This window comes from Ostrea edulis, chromosome 1, assembly GCF_947568905.1.
Source record: "Ostrea edulis chromosome 1, xbOstEdul1.1, whole genome shotgun sequence".
In the NCBI taxonomy this organism is placed as follows: Eukaryota; Metazoa; Mollusca; class Bivalvia; order Ostreida; family Ostreidae; genus Ostrea; species Ostrea edulis.
The window spans coordinates 47,109,914-47,133,567 of NC_079164.1; the positions used below are offsets into that span (position 1 = coordinate 47,109,914).

General features: G+C 34.5%; 4 protein-coding genes across 5 annotated transcripts in view; 2 read left to right on the forward strand and 2 right to left on the reverse strand.

Moving 5' to 3' along the window:
• Nucleotides 1-10,893, reverse strand: part of LOC125652373 (T-cell activation inhibitor, mitochondrial-like) — a 40,023-nt gene extending 29,130 nt beyond the window's left edge. Inside the window, exon 1 of the mRNA XM_048881545.2 lies at nt 10,760-10,893. Coding sequence (XP_048737502.1) covers nt 10,760-10,815 — 56 coding nt within the window. The 5' untranslated portion in view covers nt 10,816-10,893. The remainder of the gene's footprint in view (nt 1-10,759) is intronic.
• Nucleotides 4,399-23,654, forward strand: part of LOC125652350 (deoxynucleoside triphosphate triphosphohydrolase SAMHD1-like) — a 69,073-nt gene continuing 49,817 nt past the window's right edge. The window contains exon 1 of one of the 2 annotated variants that reach the window (XM_048881505.2): nt 4,399-4,536. The gene's annotated coding sequence lies outside the window, so the exon portion shown is untranslated. Of the gene's footprint in view, nt 4,537-10,814; nt 10,951-23,654 lie in introns of those variants that run through there. The other variant, XM_048881499.2, reaches the window with a different exon arrangement.
• Nucleotides 4,507-10,807, forward strand: LOC125652381 (uncharacterized). The gene has a single exon (XM_048881570.2). It carries the CDS (start codon nt 6,321-6,323, stop codon nt 7,170-7,172), a length of 852 nt encoding a protein of 283 aa, XP_048737527.2. The 5' UTR covers nt 4,507-6,320; the 3' UTR covers nt 7,173-10,807.
• On the reverse strand, nt 14,321-16,364 carry LOC125652402 (uncharacterized). Its single transcript, XM_056152310.1, has 2 exons — nt 15,187-16,364; nt 14,321-14,471 (listed from the first exon to the last, which is right to left on the reverse strand). The coding sequence occupies exon 1, from the start codon at nt 15,802-15,804 to the stop codon at nt 15,229-15,231; it is 576 nt and encodes a 191-aa protein (XP_056008285.1). The 5' UTR covers nt 15,805-16,364; the 3' UTR covers nt 14,321-14,471; nt 15,187-15,228.

Genomic DNA, 23,654 nt, shown 5'->3' on the forward strand with positions numbered 1-23,654 from the left:
ATATATTTTTGTACAAGTACCGAGTATACATATATATTATTACTACAGTAACTTGATCCGAAGAGTCGGATCACGTCGAGTTGACAGGCGCGGATCATCAGATCACACGAGACGCGAAGCGTCGAGTTTGATCTGATGATCCGCGCCTGTCAACGAGACGTGATCCAACTCTTCGGATCAAGTTACTGTAGTAATGATAAATTTATTATATACCCCCTTCTGCATTTTAAATCCACATTTATAAGATGATAAATGTAATCCAAATTATCAAAAACAGACATACCATGAAATTATGTTTTGTGTACGCAGTTTCGTTTGTGACGCGGTCAACATTTTCCGCAAAAAACGTTGCGTTGATGCATTGTGACGTCATTGTGACGGCATCAGTTTCAGAGGATACTGATACGGAATCAGAAAACCACAGTGTGGTGATCCGGAAAACCGGATCACACCCTGTAAAATCCACAGTATCAACGAACGATACATTGATGGGTATATAATAAATGTATATATTTCATGAAATTATCGCAAATTGTACATTGATACACGCAACAGTCATACACAAACGAAAGCAAATTTCGTATGACTTTGTACATTGTGTATACCATTACATGTACAGATACATTTAATGCATGGGTATAATATATAAGCAATGCATGTGAAAAGGAAAACGCTATAGTCTACATGTACAGTGAGATCCAGAATTTACAGGTGTTCATGTATGGCTTCACTTTACGAACTCGATCGTTTGGGATTAACAAACACCCCCGAAAGGAGTCAAGATAGATGCAGTAAACAAACAATACGGACGGTATACCCTGTGTCAACACCTCTACACTCCTAACAGTATTAAATATTCCTACTTACATTTTGTGTCATTCATTTGTAGCAGCTACATCGACCCGAGGAAATAATCAGTAGAAAACTTTCTATTTTTATTATTGATGTGACCATAGATTGCAGTTAGATCGTGCAATATTTGTATATGTTTTATGTAGATAAAACTGTTTATTATACTGAACTACGGTACCCGTAGAATGTTTAAAGGCTAATGCAGAAACGTACAAGATAAACAATGCGGTACTTGCCAATTTATACAAACCGGCCACTCCATAACTTTCAAAAACGGAATGAACTTCAATGTAAATTCAACTATGACGTGTAAATCTAAAAATCTACTTTATTGTATGACGTGCCCTACATGTGGAGAAAACTATATAGGTCAAACAGGAACTAAATTGGCTGACCGTGTTCGTGTACATAAACAACAGATCAGAGATCCTACAATAAGAAACACACCGTGTAGCGGACATTTTGATTCGTGCGGGGAAGGCAGTTTTTATATTTTTCCATTTTACAAAGTCTGTATTTTTAAAAGTGCCTATGACGTCATAATGGAACTTGTTTACATTGTTTAAAAATCTACTGACGAGCTCGCAGGGCGAAAGCGCTATAGATAAAAGTTTGAGTACTGGATTTTTATTTTTTGACTTTATTCTACCCCGATACCAAGAAAAAAGAATTTATTGAATATATATATGAAAAAATTCAGATGAAGATTTCACATTTATCCTATGTTTTGTCTATACCAAAGACTAATATATATAGGGTTTTAACTCGACCAATGTATATTCCATCTAACGCTAAATATGCATGTGTACAAAGGCACGCAGTAATCTGTAATCGTAATTAATTTTTGCGAGCTACTCGACAGTTTTGCAGAGAGCTGCATGGAAGTTAATCATCAGCGTGATTTATTATTCTAATAATCAACCAATTTCACCTTGTCATGACAATGTAAAGATTTAATAACAGATTTACTGTCAAATCATGGACCTACAACCCTGACAAGGACATAAGTTCATGATGTCAGTTTAATCAAGACGATTTGTGACTTTCACTTTCAATTCCTGGAACCTTATTTTTCTAGAAAGGGTGTTGCTAAAACGCGGAACGGAAACCGAAACCATCGGAAGTACAAAAGATCGGAGAAAAAGGGGGCATTAGCTGTCAATTGAATTCAATGAAAATTGCTCTATATTTTATATTTCGGCAATAATGTTCACCAGTATTTAATTATTTCAAACACTTTTTTCCTTAAAGCAGGCACATGAATTTGTAATTAATTATTCTCTTGCAATACAATTAACTCTTTCTTTAATATATCTTTACACTAAAATGGGTTATTTAACGTAGTTTTATTAGGTTTCTCTTGGTTTTGTACAAAGTAAATCTTTTTATGCATGCGTTATTCATATGTCCCCGAGATCAAAGATCGGGGGGGGGGGGGATGCTAGAGCTTTGGTATTTCACATGAGTATTTCTTGTGACAAGACCTTTTCGTGGGTACCACATTTTTAACCCTGTGACCTTGACCTTGGAATTTGACCTACTTTTGGGAAACTTTAACCTTGCTAATAACTTTTAAACAGTACTAAGTGCTAGCTCAGCTTTGATAATCCACATGAGTATTCCTTGTGACAAGACCTTTCCATGGGTACTAAACCTTTTGACCTTGACCGTTGACCTACTTTTAAAAAATTGACATTGGTCATAACTTCTAAATGGTAAATTTTAGAGCTTTCATATTGCACATGAGCATTTCTTGTGACAAGATCTTTCTACTGGTACCAAGATATTTGTCTTTGTGACCTTGGCCATCTTTGGAATTTACCAAATGTTATCGGGGGCATTTGTGTTTTACAAACACATCTTGTTTGTTTAGAAATAGTCATATTAATATGGTATTGAATTCTGCATTGAATATGGGGATCTGGGTTAGAGTAGGTCTTCAGTACCCCTTGCTAAATTGTCGTAAGAGGCGACAAAATGGGCGGTCCATCGGATGAGACCGTAAAAACCGAGACCCCGTATCACAGTAGGTTTGGCACGATAAAATCCTTCCCTGCTCAAAGGCCGTAAGCGCCGAGCATAGGCCTAAATTTTGCAGCCCTTTACCGGCCATGGTAACGTCACCATGTGAGTGAAATATTCTCGAGAGGGACGTTAAACAATATAGTACTATTAATTAGTCCATTCATGATCAGAAGTACAAAATGTCAGTTTAATCATTACAGATTTTATCTAAAGCATTCAGAGTCGCAGAAATCTTCTCAGTCCTAATCCTAATCTCAGCGAGATTCGTCGATGCTGAATCAGTCCAAAAACAGAGTCTCGACGAATCTCACTGAGATGAGTATCCTAATTCTATACCCAAAGTCGGGCCGCCCGTCCTGACATTCCGATAAGACGATTTGCTACTTTCACTTTGAATTCCTGGAACCTTATTAGACGGGAGGTTTTCTAAAAAGGGTGTTGCTAAAACGCGGAACGGAAAACGAAACTGAAGGAAGTAGAAAAGAGGCATTAGCTATCAAATGAATTCAATTGAAATTGCTCTATATTATATATTTCAGCAGTAATACCAGTATTTAATTATTTCAAACACCTTTTAATCTCAAAGCAGGCACATGAAAAGTTCTATCAAAAATGTACATACGCTGTATACATTGCTTAAAATATAATTGCTATTTTGTCTTTGAAAACTATTTCCAGCATAAAAAGGTTTACTACGGAAACGCTTGATTTTTCTACTCTGTTGTGCAACCGGTTTAGTCGTTGTACACTTATAGTCTAGTGCATTTGGTGTAGTAACTAGAAATAACGATTTTAATATAAATGAAGTACAAAAATAAATAATTACTAGAACTTAATATTAAGAATTCTTTTTTACAAACTGTATTTAAATCTACATTTATATATCCCTACATACATATGAAAAATAACTGGCCATATTCCAAAATACCTATTGATTTTTTAACGCCCAACTTGTTTTCGATGATTGTACGAAATATCAATATATAATGTTTTCTATTCACAAATGTAAGACATATTGCCTGTCCTGCAAGTGTTGGTCATAGGGCTGAAACGATTCACCGAGATATCGATACTGTTCAATATAAACCCTCGATTCAATGTTCAATTCATTGCCTCGATTTTCGGTGCAATACGTTTATTACAAACTGATTCAGTAGAATACATCAGGTTCCGGGCCTGTAATGATTTTGTTACCTGCATGAGGGACGAAATAGCATCAAATAACGTTCAGACTGTTGTTTACCTTGAGTCTTACGAAAATAATAATAAACTTTAAAATCAATTTAAACTACAGAGTCAACATGCATCTTACCATTTGGCAATTTGGAAACATTTGCTTTTAAAATTATGAATGTAATTCTTGGTAATTAAACTTTTCTTCAATGTTATTATTGGTTTCTTCTGTAAATTGTATCGTATTGAAAGTATTGCATCGTGACATAAGTATTGCAATATGTATCGTATCGTGAAGGGGGCGTATCGTTTCAGCCCTGGTTCAACTTGGTCACGTGATATCACGGTCATGAGTAGGAAACAGGGTAAGTGCCCATGTTTACACAAGATCAGCTCATTTTGATGCTGGAACTGTTTACAACACGACCAAGAAAGTTGTTATTATAGCAGCAATATTCAAGTACTACTGTTCACCACAAGTTATATGTAAGTAATGTATGCATAGTGTGTAGTTTTTGATTGGGGGAAGGGTAAAGTACGATAAACTTACTCTATACTTTTATGAAATATAGACTCGAGATCAAGCCAACTGTCACAGTGAACGGCATATATATAGGGTTTTCACTCGGCGTCGGTGGCCGAGTGGTTAGGCCGTCAAACTCTCGACCGAAAGGTCGTGCGTGGGTTCGAGTCCTGGCCGCGGCAGGGCTGACGTTGTGTCCTTGGGAAAGGCACTTTACATGAATTTCCTCACTCCACCCAAGTGTAAAAAGGGGTACCTGGCTATAGACAGTGAAAGATATTGTTTGAATGTTACTTTAGCGCTTGTAATGGCAGCTGGCACTGTATGCTTCCTAGGAGGCTGAGAAAGTTCTAGATTGATATAAGGTCTGCCGGGGTAATAATGTACATTGATTATTGTAAAGCGCTTTGAGCAGCATACGCTGGATAAGGTGCTATATAAAACCAATCATTATTATTATTATCTATTCACCTAACGTTAAACATTCATGTGTAATGTCAAATGTATACATTCTGTAATCGTAATTAATTTTGCGAGCTAATCGACCGTTTTGAAGAGAGCTGAAAGTTAATCATCAGAATTGTTTATTCTAATAATAAACCAATTTCACTTTGTCATGACAATGTAAAGATTTAATAACAGATTTATTGACAAATCATGAACCCACAACCCTGACAAGGGACAGTGTTTTGTAAAGGATCGAGGCTGAATCAGTCCAAAAACTCTCGCTTAGATGAGTATCCTAATTCTATACCCAAAATCGGATCGTCCTGACATTCCGATAAGACGATATGTGACTTTCACTTTGAATTCCTGGAACCTTAATTAGACGAGAGGTTTTCTAAAAAGGATGTTGCTAAAAGGTTCATTCTGACTCACTTAGCTAAAATTCTGAAATTGTTATTCCCACTTAGTTAAAACTGTGATTTTCACACCTGAGTGGTCCTGGGGTATAGTCTGTTTTAGACTAACTACCTGTAATAATCAGCCAGGCCTGTGAAATCAAATCATATATATATATATATATATATATATATATATATATATATATATATATATAAGTATATCTCTTCTTATCAATATGAAATAACAAAGATTTAAATAATGATTTAATATATTAATGACATTGTTTAGAGGTGTACAAATATAAGTTTCAATACAGAATTCTGAACAAAATTTTAGCTTCAAACTCATACTTATTCAAAATCAGTTTGTTTCGAACAAAAGACCAATCTTCAAATATCAATAACAAAAAATAATTTTATTTTTGGATGAAATTCTATCACATTTGTAATATGATTTATCATCGTAATTTCTAATAATATGATCTCTCTCTCTCTCTCTCTCTCTCTCTCTCTCTCTCTCTCTCTCTCCTAGTTTATAGTTTATGAGATAAACTACCTGAAATTAAGTTTTGTATAGGACAAATTATTACGAAAATGCATGTACAACTTTCTTTTTTATTATCAATACATAAAATCTATAAATGTAATTGTACAGATAAACCAGATAAACAAGCATACATGTACCACTTATGATCCCTGAGTGTGACCCTCTCATTGGTTGGCTATTAGGCTTTTATTTTCACTGTAAATAATTATGAGCATAATTGTTTTGTCCAGAAACATCAATAGCTAGTACTCTCACCCTTTGATTTATTCTCTCTAAAAGCAATTAATAACAATCATATACTCAGTTTTCATTTATTATATTTAGTTCAGTAAGATTCTATATCACTTTCTTAAGTATGGCTAACGCTCAAGTACGGGTAGATTTTCTAGAGAATGGTAGAGGAGGATTTTTTCTTCTTTATGGTGGCTTTAAGTATTCTGTCCGGAACAGATATAATGACAGAACCTATTGGAGATGCGTTGACAGACAGTGTCCAGCAACTCTAACAACAACCAACAACATCATCGTGTCATTTGGGAGACACCACAACCATGATGATAACTACGTTGGGCTTGCTGCGGAATCATTTATTAGTGGTGTGAAGAAGAGGTGCCGAGATGAAGCAACAGCGATCCCCACCATTTATGATGACGAATTAGGAGGACTACGCAATGCTGAATGTGATGATTCAGTGGTGGATATGATTCGACAGATACCAACCTTTCAGGCCTCCAAGTCTGCACTTTATAGAGCACGTGCCAAGACAACTCCAAAATTACCCACATCACAGGATGACATCAAACTCCATGGACCATGGATCAACACCTTGGCAGGTGAAAGGTTTCTTCTGTGTGATGACACTGATGCACAAGGACACAGAATCATGATCTTTGCAACCGACACCAACATAAATCATCTGTGTGCAGCGGAGGTAATTTTCAGTGATGGGACATTCTATTCATGTACACGATTCTTCACGCAGCTGTACACTCTTCATGGAAATGTAAATGGAACAATTTTTCCTCTCATCTATGGACTATTGCCTAACAAGAGTGAGGACACATACAATCGGTTTTTCAGTCTCTTGAAGGATTCAGCTAGAAGACTCCAGTCTGTGTCGACCCCAGAAAGTTGGCTGCTGGACTTTGAGATCGTCGCTCGAAATGCAGTTCATCACAACTTCCCAGGGGCTTCAATCAAGGGATGATTTTTCCACTTTACTCAGTGTATCTGGAGAAAAGTACAATCCTGTGGATTAACCGTGCGATTCCGGGATGATGAGGACTTCCATCGCCTCGTGAGAAGAGCAGCTGTTCTCCCTCTGATTCCTGAACACCAAGTGGAGGATGTGTGGTTTCAGGCGCTGGAAGATAATGACGATGATGGCCAGGATGTCCTACGTTTCAAGGACTATGTCACTGAGACATGGGTAAAAGGGCATCTGACGAACTGGAACCACTTTGACAATGATGGGCCCAGAACGACAAATGCCGTAGAAGGATGGCACAACAAATTGAACAGGATGTGTCAACACCCTCATCCGAATATCTATGTGTTTATCCAACTTATTCAGAAAGAACAGGCAGCCAATGAAGCCAAAATCATCCAACTTTCTGCTGGAGGAGTGATCAGGCCAAAAAAGAGGAAATACAGGCAGTTAAACACACGAATTCGGCAGCTTAAGGAAAGATTTCGCCGGGGTGAAATTCAAGTGATGGACTATGCAGATGCCGCATCTCATCTCATTCATTTAGACTGATGTGTTCCTTTTACATGCATTTCCTTATGCGTTTCATTATTAGACTGATATGTTCCTTAAATTTTCTAAAAATAATAATAATAATGTATAAAAATAAAAAATTAATCTCAAGTCTTTCTTTTTTGGAAATGGAATTTTACTGCCCAATTTTTAAAACTAAACCAAATTACCTGTGATTTATTACAAAACAGACTATAGGTTACCTGTAATTATTTTCCTTTGTTCTTTGACACCCTTACCTGTGCACCATTCCCATCTAGCTAAAACCAGTCAACCGTACATATTTCAGAATTTTAGCTAAGTGGGAAGATACCTGCTAAAATGCGGAACGGAAAATGAAACTTTCGAAAGTATACAGGTTTGGATTACGGAAGTTCCGAGTTCCCCAAGAGTTATTTCCCTTTGTCGAACTCTTCCGTAAATTATGACGTAAAATATGATGACAGTGGGTACATTTGCTAATTACTATCGTTGTATTATTTCTTAAAAGATGATATCCAGAGTTTCTGAGACCATCCTATCTCAGGGGAAAGGCAACTTTAGCGAGTTTATGAGTATTGGATAACAAAATGGCTCAAACAAATAATGTTAATTGCCATCTTTCTTTGATAAAAGCGTCCCTCATGTAGAAGAGGAAACGAATAATGATTTAATAGCCAATTTGATGATCTTATTCAAACAGATTATGCTTGATATGACCAGAATATACATACCAGTGATTGATATAAACAAAAGTTACGCTTTTGTTACATTAATCGTACGTAATTGTTATGTACAATGCCAGTCTACGATATAATGTATACATTGTGTACCCACCATACGTCATAAAATGCGAAAGAGTTCTACAAAGGGAAATAATTTTTGTGTAACTCGGAACTTGCGTATTCAATTGAAATTGCTTTATATTATATATTTCAGCAGTAATACCAGTATTTAGTTAATTCAAACACCCTTTAACCTCAAAGCAGGCACATGAATGTGTAATGTAGAACGTACATAGGGTACCAATTTTGATGCACCAGATGCGCATTTCGACGAATAATGTTTCTTCAGTGGTGCTCAACCGAAATGTTTGAAATCCGAAATAACAATGAAGTTTTAGAGCAATTACAGGGAAAAACAGTGTGCCAAAGAAGTGGAGTCAAATTCGTCTAAGGATAAGAGCTTAATCCTTAAGAGATAATCCTTAATTTTGAAATGAATTTCTAAATTTTATAATAGCAATTAAATATACATCCGTATTTTCAAGCTAGTAACGAAGTACTTAGCTACTGGGCTGTAGAGACCCTTGGGGACTAACAGTCCACCAGCAGAGGCCTCGACCCAGGGGTCATAATGTAAAACTTATACGGTACCAATTTTGATTCACCAGATGCAATTAATTATTCTCTCGCAAGACAATCATTCTTCCTTTGATATTTCTTTACACTATTTAAAAGCGGTTATTTAATGCAATACAAGCTGTAACTGACGCCAAATGAATTTTAAAGAAAAATAACTATCAAAATTTCATTTGAATAGTACTTTTGCGTTATCATTACTTTCTTACACTTCTTGTCATTCATGAAACGATTTAAAGGTGGCCCACTACACCCCAAAATAGTTTCTCAAATCAGTATACGAATTGATTTTATTATAAAAGATATGATGATATACAATAAGTATATATATGCCCAAAAGGCAAAAAATATACAAATTTGGATAAAAACATGATTTTCAAAAAAATTATTTCAACACATATGAACGAAAGACTCTGGGGGATTTGAGCTCGAGATCTGCGGTTCACCTGCCCAATGCTTTAACCACTGACCTACGATGATAGACAAACACATCGATCGATATAAATAATTTCACAAAACATCTAAATCGCCATCTTGTGACGTGGTATCATACAGGGTATAAACTTTAGTGTAGTGAGCTACCTTAAAACAAACAACACGTGTAGTTACTAACGTCAGTTTCCGTCTTTGTATATAACCTCGACCTGAGCAACCCGATTATGTTCCGTAATCGGCAATCCTCGTTCCCATTTCCTTGTATACGCCACAATGGCGGTTTATACGAAACGCATTGTAGCTAGGTATGTTCTCAAACAATATTCCCTTGTTTATTTTGTTGAATTTTTCTTCAGATCTTGGGGATTATATTAGTTATACCGATAGGTGTTATTTAGTGCATAATTGGATAGTTGAAAAAATACCGTCACTGACGGTCAGTTACAGCTTGTATTGCTTTAACGTAGTTTTGTTAGGTTTGAAATATGCCTAAAATTGCTCAGGTTACATCTTTATTCATAAAAGATCTGCAGCGGAAGGGGGCCTAGGCGGTCCCCTGACCCCTGCCTTACTATTTTCCATTTCATAATGTTGGCAGCTCTGCATCAGTTACAGCTTGTATTGCTTTAACGTAGTTTTGTTAGGTTTCTCTATTATGCATGCGTTATATATCTTTACCTAAAGATCTGAAAATTTTTATAACCAAGATTTTTCCCCTCCTTTCTTTTTATAGTTTCTTTTGGTAGTACATGTATAGTTATGTGATATATTATAAACTTTTTTAATTTATTTAATTCCTCTGTTTGTTCAATTTTCTATCAAAACGTAACATATATTATGAAACACCCTGTATTTGCGCGTCTATAAAAAACGTACTGTAATACGCTGTGTACATTGCTTAAAATATGATTGCTATTTTGTCTTTGAAAACTATTTCCAGCATAAAGAGGTTTACTATGGAAACGCTTGATTTGTCTACTCTGTTGTGCAACCGGTTTAGTCGGTGTACACTTATAGTCTAGTGCAATTTGTTTAGTGACTAGAAATAACGATTTTAATATAAATGAAGTACAAAAATAAATAATTACTCGACCTTCACATTTTTTATTTTACAAAATTGTATTTTAATCTACATTTATATATCCCTATATACATCTGAAATATAACTGGTCATACACCGAAATACCTGTTGATTTTTTTAACGCCCAACTTGTTTTCGATGATTGTACGAAATATCAATATATAATGTTTTCTACTCACAAATGTAAGACATATTGCCTGCTCTGAAAGTGCTGATCATGTGATATCACGGTCATGAGTAGGAAACGGGGTAAGTGCCCATGTTTACACAAGATCAGCTCATTTTGATGCTGGAGCTGTTTACAACACGACCAAGAAAGTTGTTATTATAGCAGCAATATTCAAGTACTACTGTTCACCACAAGATATATGTAAGTAATGCTATGTGTATGCATGGTCTGTAGTTTTTGATTGGGGGAAGGGCAGAGTACGATAAACTTACTCTATACGTTTAATTCTGAAATATAGACTCGAGGATCAAGCCAACTGTCACAGTGAACGGTATTGGCTCCTATATTATATGTGTATATATATATATATATATATATATATATATATATATATATATATATATATATATATTTATTTATTATATATATAAAGGGTTTTCACTAGACCAATGTATATTCCATTTAACGTTAAACATGCATGTGTACACATATATACATTCTGTAATCTTGATTAATTTTTGCGAGGTAATCCACAGTTTTGCAGAGCGCTGGAAGTTAATCATTAGCTTGATTTATTCTATTAGTATTAATTAATCACTTTGTCATGATGAGACAATGTAACGATTGGAAAATTTTCGAATCATGGACCCACAAGCCTGACAAGGGGCAGTGTTATGTAAAGGACATGAGTTCATGATCAGCAGCACAAAATGTTAGTTTAATCTTTTAATCTTTACTGATTCAGAGTCATAGAAATCTTCTCAGTCCTTATCCTATACTCAAGGTAGGGCGTCCTGACCTTTCGATAAGATTTGTGACTTTTGCTTTAAGTTCCTGGTACCGTATCGTTTTCTGAAATGGATGTTGCTAAAACACGGAACGGAATTTAAGAAGTAGCCAAGATAACACAAAAATCGGGAAAATGTGCTGTATTTCAAAGGGGCATTAGTTGTCATTTTGTCACTAAAAGTTGAATTTAATGAAACTTGTTCTATATTATATATTTCAGTAATATTTTACACAAGTATTTAATTATTTCAAAGTAGGCACATGAATGCGTAATTTTAGTGATTAATTAATTATTGTCGTGCAAGACAATGATTCTTCCATATACATTTCCTTACACTAAAAGCGGTTAGCGAACGTAGTTTTATTAGGTTTCTCTTGCTTTTGTACAAAATAAATGTTTTTATGAGTCATTTATATATATTGCTAAATTTCATATGCCATTGAGAGATTTTGAAAAAAATAAAGGTTGCCATCACGTGTAAAATCAAAATTTTAGGAATTTGTTCACAAAGCGATAAAACAATTTTTTTTAAAAATTCTGCACCATAGATTGATTAATTAAGCCGTAGGAATCTGTAGACTTATCAATTAAATAAAAAATAAAAACCGGGAAAAAAAAATATCCAATCCGAAAAAAAATTTACCCACCATCTTTTATATATTAATAAAAATACACGAGGATGGCATCGTAATTTAATAGATGATGGTAGATAATTTTTTTCGGGTTGGATAATTTTTTCCGGGTTTTTATTTTAATTTAGTTGATTAAACTTCAGATTCCTGTGATTAAGCTAACTTAAATGTTTGTATAAGAGTTTTCATTGAAGCGTCTTACAAGAATCTTGTAATTTCGGCATTGAGAGAGGTGTTAGCGAGCAGTGGCCCGTAACGGGTAGAGAGAACACGCAGGGTTTATATATATTCTCTCTCGTGGCAAAACGTCTTTAACGCAGAATCTGATGTATTTACACATAAAACAGAGTGTGTGTGTGTACTTACGACAGTGAGTGTGGTATGTATAAAACAACGAAAATTCATGATCTTATTAAATCAACAAGGTAAGCATCTTGTGTTTAATTTATAATATATCTTTATATATCTTTTTTTTGTTTTACAAATAGGGACAGAGTGACTGTCATTAACAAGTGGCGGATCTAAGATTTACGAAAGGGGGCATATGAGAGTCAAGTATTAGCCAAAATACTCAACCAATTTGGGTGTCAAATTTGGAGTTTTACTCATATCATTGATACACATCGTATTTGTTCTCTTCAAAATTTCGTATATTAGTCCAGATGTAGAAGTAAATTTAAATTCAATTATCTTAAAAAATATCTAGTTCAATTAAATGGACTGATTCACGATTTTCCCTAAAAAAATAAATAATTTTTTTCACTTTTAATTATCAAAATCTACTTCTAATGTGTTTAAAAGATTTCACATAAAGATTAAGGTTATACATTATCACAGAAGCTCATTTTAGAGAGTTTATTATGTGTTTTGTAAACAAAGATTGCGGTACATGTATGTTTAATTGTTTACGAAATTTTCAAAAGAAATGGATATCGATCTAAGATTATTATATCTTTTACATTTCAAGCATTTTGGGGGTAAAATGTGTCATTTTAAAGTTAAAATTTGTGACTATGTAAAATTAAGATGCTTTATATAACAAAATCAATATTTCACTTGTTTATTTGTATACATAAAAAGACTCTAGGGTCTTTGTTTACATAACGCAGATTTAAGGCAAAAATATTGTTTTTATTCTTGCATTCAGAAGGTCAAAATTTTGACTGTCAACATTAAATGAGTTATATTTTTAATGTTTAACATCAAAAAATGAATTTTTTTTTAAATCAAAAATCGTGAATCAGTCCCTTTAAAACCAAGTTCAGTTCCGTTTCGTTTTCCGTTCCGCGTTTTAGCAACACCCTTCCAAAAAATTCATATCCTTTTGAATGACCTACTTTTTTGCAGTTACATAACACGTCAGCTTTATTATCGGCCGCCTGGAGGCAGACGATTATTACCGTCTTCCGTAAAAGTTTCTCCCGTGCATACTCGGGTGGATATAAGATAATTATAGTGAATTTGTGTAGAGTTGTACAGATTTAATTAAAAAATTGTCTTCCTGTAAACGAACTTTTCATATATGAATGGTTTGTTAACAGGAAGACATTTTTCCTATTAAAAATATATTTCTTTCTGTGCTAAATATTTTGTCGTGTTTATTTATTATACAACATCAGGGACTGACACTAACGGCTGTCCGATTGTCCGGGACAACTTAAAACGGTGGTCGGACAACTAAGTTCTGTAGTTTACCTGTCCGATGGGACAACCAAAAATAAATGAAGGGTATCCGTGAAATTTTAATAAATTCTACGTGAAAAGAGTCCTTAAAGTTTTTGAAGTACATCTCGTCGATAGAAATAATCTGATAATCAATATGGCGTTTTTCTGGTTTTCCCTGATCTAAATTTAGATTGTTCATTAATATCGACCAATCAGCTTCACGGTGTATTTTAATCGCGCCAATCAGATGTCTCTATTGTCGCGTGATTCTTGGAAGTGAACAAACAGATATAGAACACTTTTTCCGAAGTTAAAATTGAATAATTTTTACGAAAAACATGTCCAAAATGAAAAATTATCAATAGGTTATCAAATAATACTTTATTAAAAAGAATTTAAGGGGAATATTCTCTGATTATTTGATCCATTATAGTCTTAAATAAAACATATTACGACGTAAGAAATGACATAAAATAAGTCAATATAAAAGTCTACTGGTACTATTTTTATTTTTTTATTAGACACAAAAATAATTTTTATTAGACACAAAAATACAATAAGTCACTGTGCAATTTGCTGCAGATCTGGAAGTACATAAATATGGCTCAACTTCTGTCTGTAACTAAGTGTTCTGCCTGCAAACATTAAGGTAAAAATGTATATACATAGATTGCTGTCTGAGTGACAGGAGTTTTGAAACCATTCAATACATTATTATTAATTAATGATTTCACATGGAGATCACAAGAAAACCAGGGTAACACTATTAATAAAAAAAACACTCATGAGAATGCAATGCATATACATTACAGTTTTTTGTTGGTCAGTTTCGGACAAGTACATTTTCCATTCGGACAACCTAAATTTCATGTTAACTTGTCCGAAGGGACAGGTTGGTATTAAAATTAGTGTCAGTCCCTGAACATAGAACATATATGATTTACGCAAACATGAAGGAAATTTTTTAGCATAAATCCATTTATTGCATAATTGTATACTTATAACTCATATAACTTTATAATACATAAACTGTCTAAATCATGAGTAATAAATCCTATATGGAAATTCCCGTGGTTTCCGTTAGTGGGTTAAAAAAAAAAAAAAAAAAAAAAAAAACAACTTTTAGAAGAACATATAAACCCAGATTATTCCGATTTTGAGTCGTTCAGGGTTCATCTATTTTTCTAAACATATCTTAACGTCTATCACTAAAATGACCAAATCCCTGGAACAACCTGTCCCTTCCTCATGATAAATGAAAGGTCTACAGGGGATGCTACCTTCTCCTGAACACCTGATCCCATCCCCTCCTGGACCTGATCCCACCCCCTCCTGGACATCTGATCCTACCTCCTCCTGGACACCTGATCACACTTCCTCCTGGACACCTGATCACACTTCCTCCTGGACACCTGATCCCACCTCCTCCTGTGCACCTGATCCCACCTCTTCCTGGCACCTGATCACACTTCCTCCTGGACATCTGATCCTACCTCCTCCTGGACACCTGATCACACTTCCTCCTGGACACCTGATCACACTTCCTCCTGGACATCTGATCCTACCTCCTCCTGGACACCTGATCACACTTCCTCCTGGACACCTGATCACACTTCCTCCTGGACATCTGATCCTACCTCCTCCTGGACACCTGATCACACTTCCTCCTGGACACCTGATCCCACCTCCTCCTGTGCACCTGATCACACTTCCTCCTGGACACCTGATCACACTTCCTCCTGGACACCTGATCCCACCTCCTCCTGTGCACCTGATCCCACCTCTTCCTGGCACCTGATCCCACCTTTGGTGTGCCCAGGGTCCGTGTTTGCCCTTTTCTCTTCTTTTGTGTTCTTTATAGAATTTTCTAGATTGATCATTTTTCATTGCCTTCCCTCTTATGCATAGGATTTTTTTTTCTGCAATGCTTGCTACCTTCATCACCCGATAAAACAACAAAGAAAGCATTAATTCCACCCTCCTGTGATGTCATCAGATTTTTCAAAATGATTTATTAAGATTTATGCATAATAGGAACATAAACTTTTCCGATAGTTATTGTAAAAAATCTTGTTAAAACTAAATTATTTCAAAAGTCGAAATTATAGATGAATATTCATTGATATGTTTCAAAATATTGAATCCAAGGGCAATAACTCTGTTTTTATTGATTTCTTTATCAAGTCCATTATGCGATAGATTTCCTTTATTTTTATAGACAATTTGTATACTTTGTGAAGAAACAGTTTCATGAAATTGTTATGAATGGCATTATATCGTCATAACCAGTTTTTATGACATTATGATAACGCTGTTTAAGGAAAATTGCAATTTTCTGACGGTGATACAGATTCTGTTTATGTATGTCTTGCATCTTAAAAACTGATGACCTATATATTTTATTTCATAATTCATTAGTTCTAACTCTAATGAATGGAAATAAATACACTTTTTAAACTTGTATCAGATAACACTGTCGTCATAATAAGGCGCTACAGCTTACAAAAGTACTAGACTGGATAATATCCCAGCAAGATTTTTAAAAGATGCAATATGGTGCTTTTTCATTAAAGAACCTATCATGTATATTGTAAATAAATTAAGTGGTGTTGTACCAGATGAATTTAAAAATGCAAGGGTCAATTCAAGTCCCTTTTCAAAGACGGAAGTTCACTGGAAGTTGGCAATTATAGTCCAGTTAGCATACTATGCATAGTGTCAAAGATACTGGGAAAATGTGTCCATGTACAACTCTTACATTTTTTGAACAGCAACAATTTGTTTTATTCTCATCGATCAGGTTTTAGAAGCCATTTTTCTACGGATACCTGTTTAATACATATGTTTGACTTTACTAGAAGCAATACCTCCAAAGGGATTTTTACTGGTATGGTAATGTTGGACTTACAAAAAGCATTTGACACTGTCGATCATAAAATCTTATGTGACAAATTAGAGGTTTTAGGAGTTTTATCCACAGAGTGGTTTATGTCTTATCTGTCTGGTAGACAGCAGCAAGTTGATGTCAATAACGTAGCATCTAATTTTAACCAAATAGATTGTGGAGTACGTCAGGGGAGCATTTTAGTCCCTCTTCTATTCTTAATTTATGTCAATGATTTGTCTATAAGTATTGACAAAGACTGCAAGTTGATTTTATATGCTGACGATAGTGCTGCATTTTATGTTCATAGAGATCCTGGTGCGATTGCACAAAAACTAGGAAATGTTATGGAAAATTGATCTTCATGGCTTGTAGATAACAGTCTCTTCACCTTGGAAAAACAGAAACCATTTTATTTGGACCACCCCAAAAATTGAAAAATGTTACAATTTTTAAAATTCTATGTAATGGTCAGGAAATCAAAGCATCTGATACTGTTAAATATTTAGGTATATGTATAGATAAATTTCTCTCATGTGAAAATATCGTTTCAAACATCATACAAAAGGTAAATGCTAGACTTAATTTTTTGTACAGACATGAATCTTGGTTAAATTTACGGTCAAGAAAGATGTTCTGCTTTAATACAATGCTATTTTGATTATGCATGTTCTTGGTTTTGTGGTATTGGCAAACAACTTAAACAAAAAATTGCAAGTAACCCAAAACAAAGTTGTCAGATTTATTTTTTAAATCTAGGTCCTAGAGCTAGCATTTCTAGTGACATTCTAGATTCTTTGGACATGTTAAGAGTGGATGACAGAGCTACTCAACTAAGATTGAACCATGTATTTAATATATTTCATGGTAAAGTCCCACATTATCTCTGTGATCAATTTGTTCTAAACAATAATGATACTAGAAGTACTACAAACAAAACTTTTATCATACCTAAGATAAAAGGCAAAGAATCCTCTTTTTTACAATGCTATCAAGGATTGGTATAATTTACCTTTAGATACAAAAGAGTTGGCAACTAAGCAAAGTTTTAATTTTTATAAAAAAGCTGTAAAGTCCTTATTAGCCAGCAAGGCAAGGGGTATAACCAGAAATCATGTCTAATTTTTTTTAAATACATTTTTTTTTAACACTTTAATATTCTATGATAAAATATGTCTGTTCAAAGCTTGTCATTTTTCAACACACTATGCAACTATTAATCGAATTGTTAGTCATGTAATGTTTATTCTTTTTGTCTGTTGATCATATCTATTATATAAATATAAGGACCCCATTGGAAATAAGCTAATTTAAGCTTTTATGGGTTATCCTTAGGTTATTATATCCACACACAAAAAATGTTGAATTTACATAGTACCAATGGTGAACTAACGTGTTACTTGCGGCACTTTTCAAGTTGTGTAAACACTGATTACAAACCAGGAGGATTCATTCTAATTATAAATGATAGAACAAATGATGAATTTACCTATACTTCAAAATAAGTAATTATACCTTTCAAAGAATTAATCATACACTGTAACAGACTAATTAAAATTGGATCTTTTGTGTATAGCGATGTAAGTGAACGGATCAGAGGATGAAAGGTGAAGATAACGAAGAGTGATCAATCTCATAACTCCTATAAGCAATACAAAATAGATAGTTGGGCAACCACGGACCCCTGGACACACCAGGGGTGGGATCAGGTGCCTAGGAGGAGTAAGCATCCCCTGTCGACCAGTCACACCCGCCGTGAGCCCAATATCCTGATCAGGTAAACGGATTTATCCGTAGTCAAAATCAGTGTACCACGAACGGCCTAACAATCGGTATGAAACACGTCAGACAGCATTTGACCCAATGATAGGTTGTATTGACGAACCAGATCGTTATAACGACAATAGAATTTGCGAAATGCTGACTTCAAGCGATACTGTTGAAACCCCTGTACCTTCAACTTGTTTGGCAGTAGCTTGCATCGATTTAAAAACTGACCATAAGCAGAACAAGCTCTAGGGTATCGAATCAGTTGAGAGATATAACCACCATATGCAGGTGATAATTGAATATTGCTACATAGATATGGGAAGTTGACGATGGAGAAGCTGAAATCATTCCGTTTGTCATATATACAGTTGAACTGATCTAATCTTAATTAGATTGACACCGGAACTTAAAAGTTATGAAAAAGCAAATACACATGTATATCAAAATATTCAATAGATGTTGCATTGTGTAATAACATTTACAGTCATTCCAACCCACTGGATTTACATTGCACCAATGATAAGTACTGCAAATTGTCAAGTAACATTTCACATTTCTACATTTACGTTTAACATTACGTGCATTGCGTAGTTATAAATACATAGTTAGAATTATCCATAGACGTATCTGACATCTATCATTGTCATATGGAGGGGGGTGGGTGGGTGTCTGAAACATGTCAATATTGAAGGGTGTGTGTCTGAAACATGTTAATAAGGGGGGGTCTGAAACATGTCAATAAGGGTGTGTGTCTGAAACATGTCAATAAAGAGGGGGGGGGGGGTCTGAAACATGTCAATAGGGAGGGGGGGGGGTGTCTGAAACATGTCAATAGGGGGGGGGGGGTCTGAAACATGTCAACAAGGGGTATACATCAAGTCAGATTATGACAGACTAATGAAAAAAAAATCATACATGTCCTTCCCTTTTACTAATATTGGTGTTGGCATTAATTGTTTTGCTGAATTTATGTGCGCTATAACTGAATTGTTGCTCTCTTCGAATGAATTGATTATATCAACAATTGAATGGAAGAGAACAATAATTCAATTAATGAGCGCATCAATTCAATTAATGCGCGCAATATATCATTAATTCACATTGATGCGCGCATTAATTCTTTTAGAGAGAGAAACTATCTATAATTAGATATATATGTATCTTCTAATCAACATATCCAAGATCAAGTTCATTTATTCGCTCAAAGCACAGTATATATAGTACATGAGGTGCATTAGATAAACATACAATTGAGTACGAATAAGGTCGACGTCAGAGTATATGAACAAATACACAATATTTACATTTACTCTTTAATTTTGTGATAAAATGCATTAGAGAATTTTGAATGATATTTGCCTATAACTACAAAGACCGAATCACTATTTCTGTTAGGCGTGTGAACACTGTCGAGCATGTCGTCTGCATCTCGGCCCACAGGGACGATTCAACCGGTGATTATGTAATAATGATAGTAGGGGTCTTATACCATACAACTTACTAATAAAATTATTATTACGCCTTATTGGGGCATGATATGGTGTAAGACCCCCTACTATTATTATTACAGACAAAATTACCATACAGTTCCTGTGCTCGGTCACACGTGTACGTGTGTCGAATGAAAACAAAGCCTTGTTGTCCATTCCCATCTCATTCGATGTCAGATAGGTTGATCTTACCTCTGATATGTGGTTAATTTCACCGAACAAGCTCGAGATATTGATCCAAGTGCAGGGTTTTTTCAACAATTCTTCTTTCAGGAATATTGTACTTTCATTTCTCGAAGTGACATCTTGGCCAACTAACACCTACAGTGACTATACCTGCGCTGTTTAAACCCAGTTCAGATTGTAAACTTTGTTAATAAGTTGATTTTTATGATATTTATTGAAAATCAATTCAAGAATTGGACTATTAAATTTTTCCAGAATTATGCACTCTTTTCTTTTACGTTATGACATCACATTTTGCTTCCCACGGCTATTCCGTTAATCGCTACTTACCCAAAGAATTACGCGGGATATTTGAGATATATATATACATGTATATATAAAAAAAAAACCACATATTAAAAAAGTTTCAAAATGTAAATATAAGCAATGAATTATTATTTTTTGAAAGATGTAGTCTCATAACTTCAACGGTGTGTGCAAACAAATTTTCATAACGCGCACACACCGTTGCAGTTACGAGACTACATCTTTCAAAAAATAATAATTTTATTGCTTAAATGGGCGATTCTCTCATTTCATTCACAAACTGGCAAAATATTGTCCCATGTTATTTTTTTTTCAAATTATTACGATGTGTCTTGAAAGTTTGAATTGATTCTGTGTCTACACTTTAAAAGCTTACTAGAAAAAAATATAAATCCGTTTGGTCTAACAACACAACTCAAAATTAATCAATGTTAATTGCCCAATTACCTCATTACAATGACGTGACGGTAATGTGTTGGAATTTTGAATATATTTCTTAGAAATGTTTGGAAAATAATGCAATTTAAACTTTTTACTTATTTTCTAAAGAAAATTAATTGAATGCATGGAATACATTGTGGGGAAAACCACTCATGGAATTATTTTTGAAAGAAAATATTTTGTCTATCAAAACATATTCCATACCGTAACGCTTCTATTTTCTGCACTTATGATACACCCATGAACTTCATTGACATATTTCCCACCACTGATTTTTGTTTAAATTTGATTAAATAATCCCTAGCAACCAACGATATAGACACATTCATTCAATTAATTTCCAAAGTAACAAGAATCGCTAAATTAGGACATGATTTGAAAAATATATATGGGATAATGTAAGAAAATATCCATACCACAACACTCCATACCGTCACATCAGTAACAATAGCGGTACGATCTATGTTGTGACGGTATGGAAATTCTTTCAATTAAGTTAATAAAATTGATATTATGATTGGAAATTATTTTCAAAATGGCAAATATATAGGTTTTTTAAAAAACATAAAATCACATGAATTTGCTGAAACAGAAAAAGAAATACATGTATTAGGCCTATGGTTTCAAAAGCTTAAATCTGGTGCAGTGGCCCATGTCAGAATTTTATGTAAGTCTAAGAATGTATGATCTCACAGGGTAAGGGTTCTGACTACTTGTTATTTATATATATAAAGATAAGTCAACATTACCGTAGAAAACAGCCAATCTGCATAGCAATGGTAAAAACGGCAGCTAATGAAAAAAATGTATAACATACAAGCTACATGTATCTGTCCTGTTTTGTCCAGCCAAATGTGCTTGTTTCAATCCCTCTGAACACATTTTTCATGAAATTATTTAAGAACGCAATGAATCAGAGCAGTCTACAGAAATTCGCATAAGTTGTAATGGAAAGGTGAAGATAACGAACAGTGATCAATCTCATAACTCCTGTAAGGAATACAAGTTAAAGAGTTGGGCAAACATGGACTCTGGACAGGATATATACCAGAGGTGATATTAGGTGCCTAGGAGGAGTAAGCATCAGATTCTCAAGATAGCAAGATAATGAAGGTCACAGATGGAGATGCAGAACTTATAGGGAAGTGCATCTTCGCAAGTCAATGGTTTCTGATCCGCTCCGCTCCACATATGTTTATGTGGAGTGGATCATATCAGAAACCCTTGACTTGGGAAAATGAGGGAAGTGGTGCGTTGTAGAGTCTGATAGAAAACCATACCCAGGTACAATTTTGGGTGTAGACCATGATTCAGTAGAGATCATGGGCCTTTAGAAACATGTATTAAAATGAAATGTAGAAATTGAACATGCACCCTAGCAAGAATTCGTGCAACTGTTGGAGTATACAATGGATATGAATGCGATTGAGTGTGCTTGGTGATCGGACTTATTTGATTAATGTATAGAAGCTGAGATATGAACTAAAAGATGAGTTAAATTCTGTTATTTTGATCAGTTGAGAATTGATGTGTGATGTTGCATTATTTGACAATTTCTTTCATAGTAAATCCCCTGATAGAATATCTCTGTTTGTTAATCAGTCTGTTATTCTGTACCGTAATATTGATGTCTTACCATCACAATGCATATTTTAACTAGCAACCTCTTAAAAGCAATGTACAATTATCATCATAATCTTTCAGAGGAACAATTATCTTATGGGATTTCCTGTATGATATAAACAGCCTTGATCTCTGTTCAAATTTGAGCGCAAATCTAAGTTTTCAAGTTCTTAAACGGGGGGAAATTCCACTTTCCGTACCATCACCAAATTTCTTGATAAAAGATTATTTCTATTTAATTATCTTTTATAAAAGAATTATACGATGACTGTGAAGCTCATCATTTTAGGCCATTTTAAATGTTTAACACCCAATAAACAATTACAAAACAAATTTAACAATTATGTTACGGTATGGAATTTTTTTAACACGTAACGTCGAGAATGACGTCATTACGTAAAATCCGTAAGTCCAAGTGTGTGGCCAAACAACATTTGACACCTTTAAACTTCATAATATTAGATTATAACTGAAAAGTTGGAAATAATTAACCTCAAATAAAAATCAATACCCATTCTGAAATGTTAACTCAACGAGAGAATAGCCCAAATATACATGTATATGCAGTGAAAAATTATTTACAAAATAGGACAGACTACCTCATAGATTTTTTAGATAAATACACAGAGTTTTTAAAGTGTTTTAGCCTTACTGATTGACATAATTTCATATTGTAACATTAGGTTTTCTAAAGCCCGGGCCTAAGTTCAATCATTGTTCATGCATATTCAAAATTTTCTGTATCCTGGCCATAATCTTAATTTGAAATTTTCATAATTATATAAACATTCCAAATTCGGTATGAGGCATCTTTGGAACAAGGGGGACATAAATTGTAAATTGCAGGAGTCCTGCATCCCTGGGACCTTAGGGGCGGGGCAAAAACTGCCCCAAATCGACCAATTTTCAAAATTATTCTTCTCTACAACCGCACATGTTAAAGAAAAACGAATTGCATGGTGATGGAGAGCAGGAAGGCCTCTACCAAAATTGTAAATTTCATGATCCCCAGGGTAGGGGTTCTGACCCCAGGGCAGGGCCAAACTTACTATATAGTGTTTATGTGTAAAACACTTAAATAACATCTTCTTTAGTGCTATTGAAACTAAATGGATATA

Excerpts from the sequence above, each read along its gene's own strand:
- LOC125652381 (XM_048881570.2), top strand. The coding sequence starts at position 6,321 with ATGGCTAACGCTCAAGTACGGGTAGATTTTCTAGAGAATGGTAGAGGA.
- LOC125652402 (XM_056152310.1), bottom strand. The coding sequence starts at position 15,804 with ATGCTTTCTTTGTTGTTTTATCGGGTGATGAAGGTAGCAAGCATTGCA.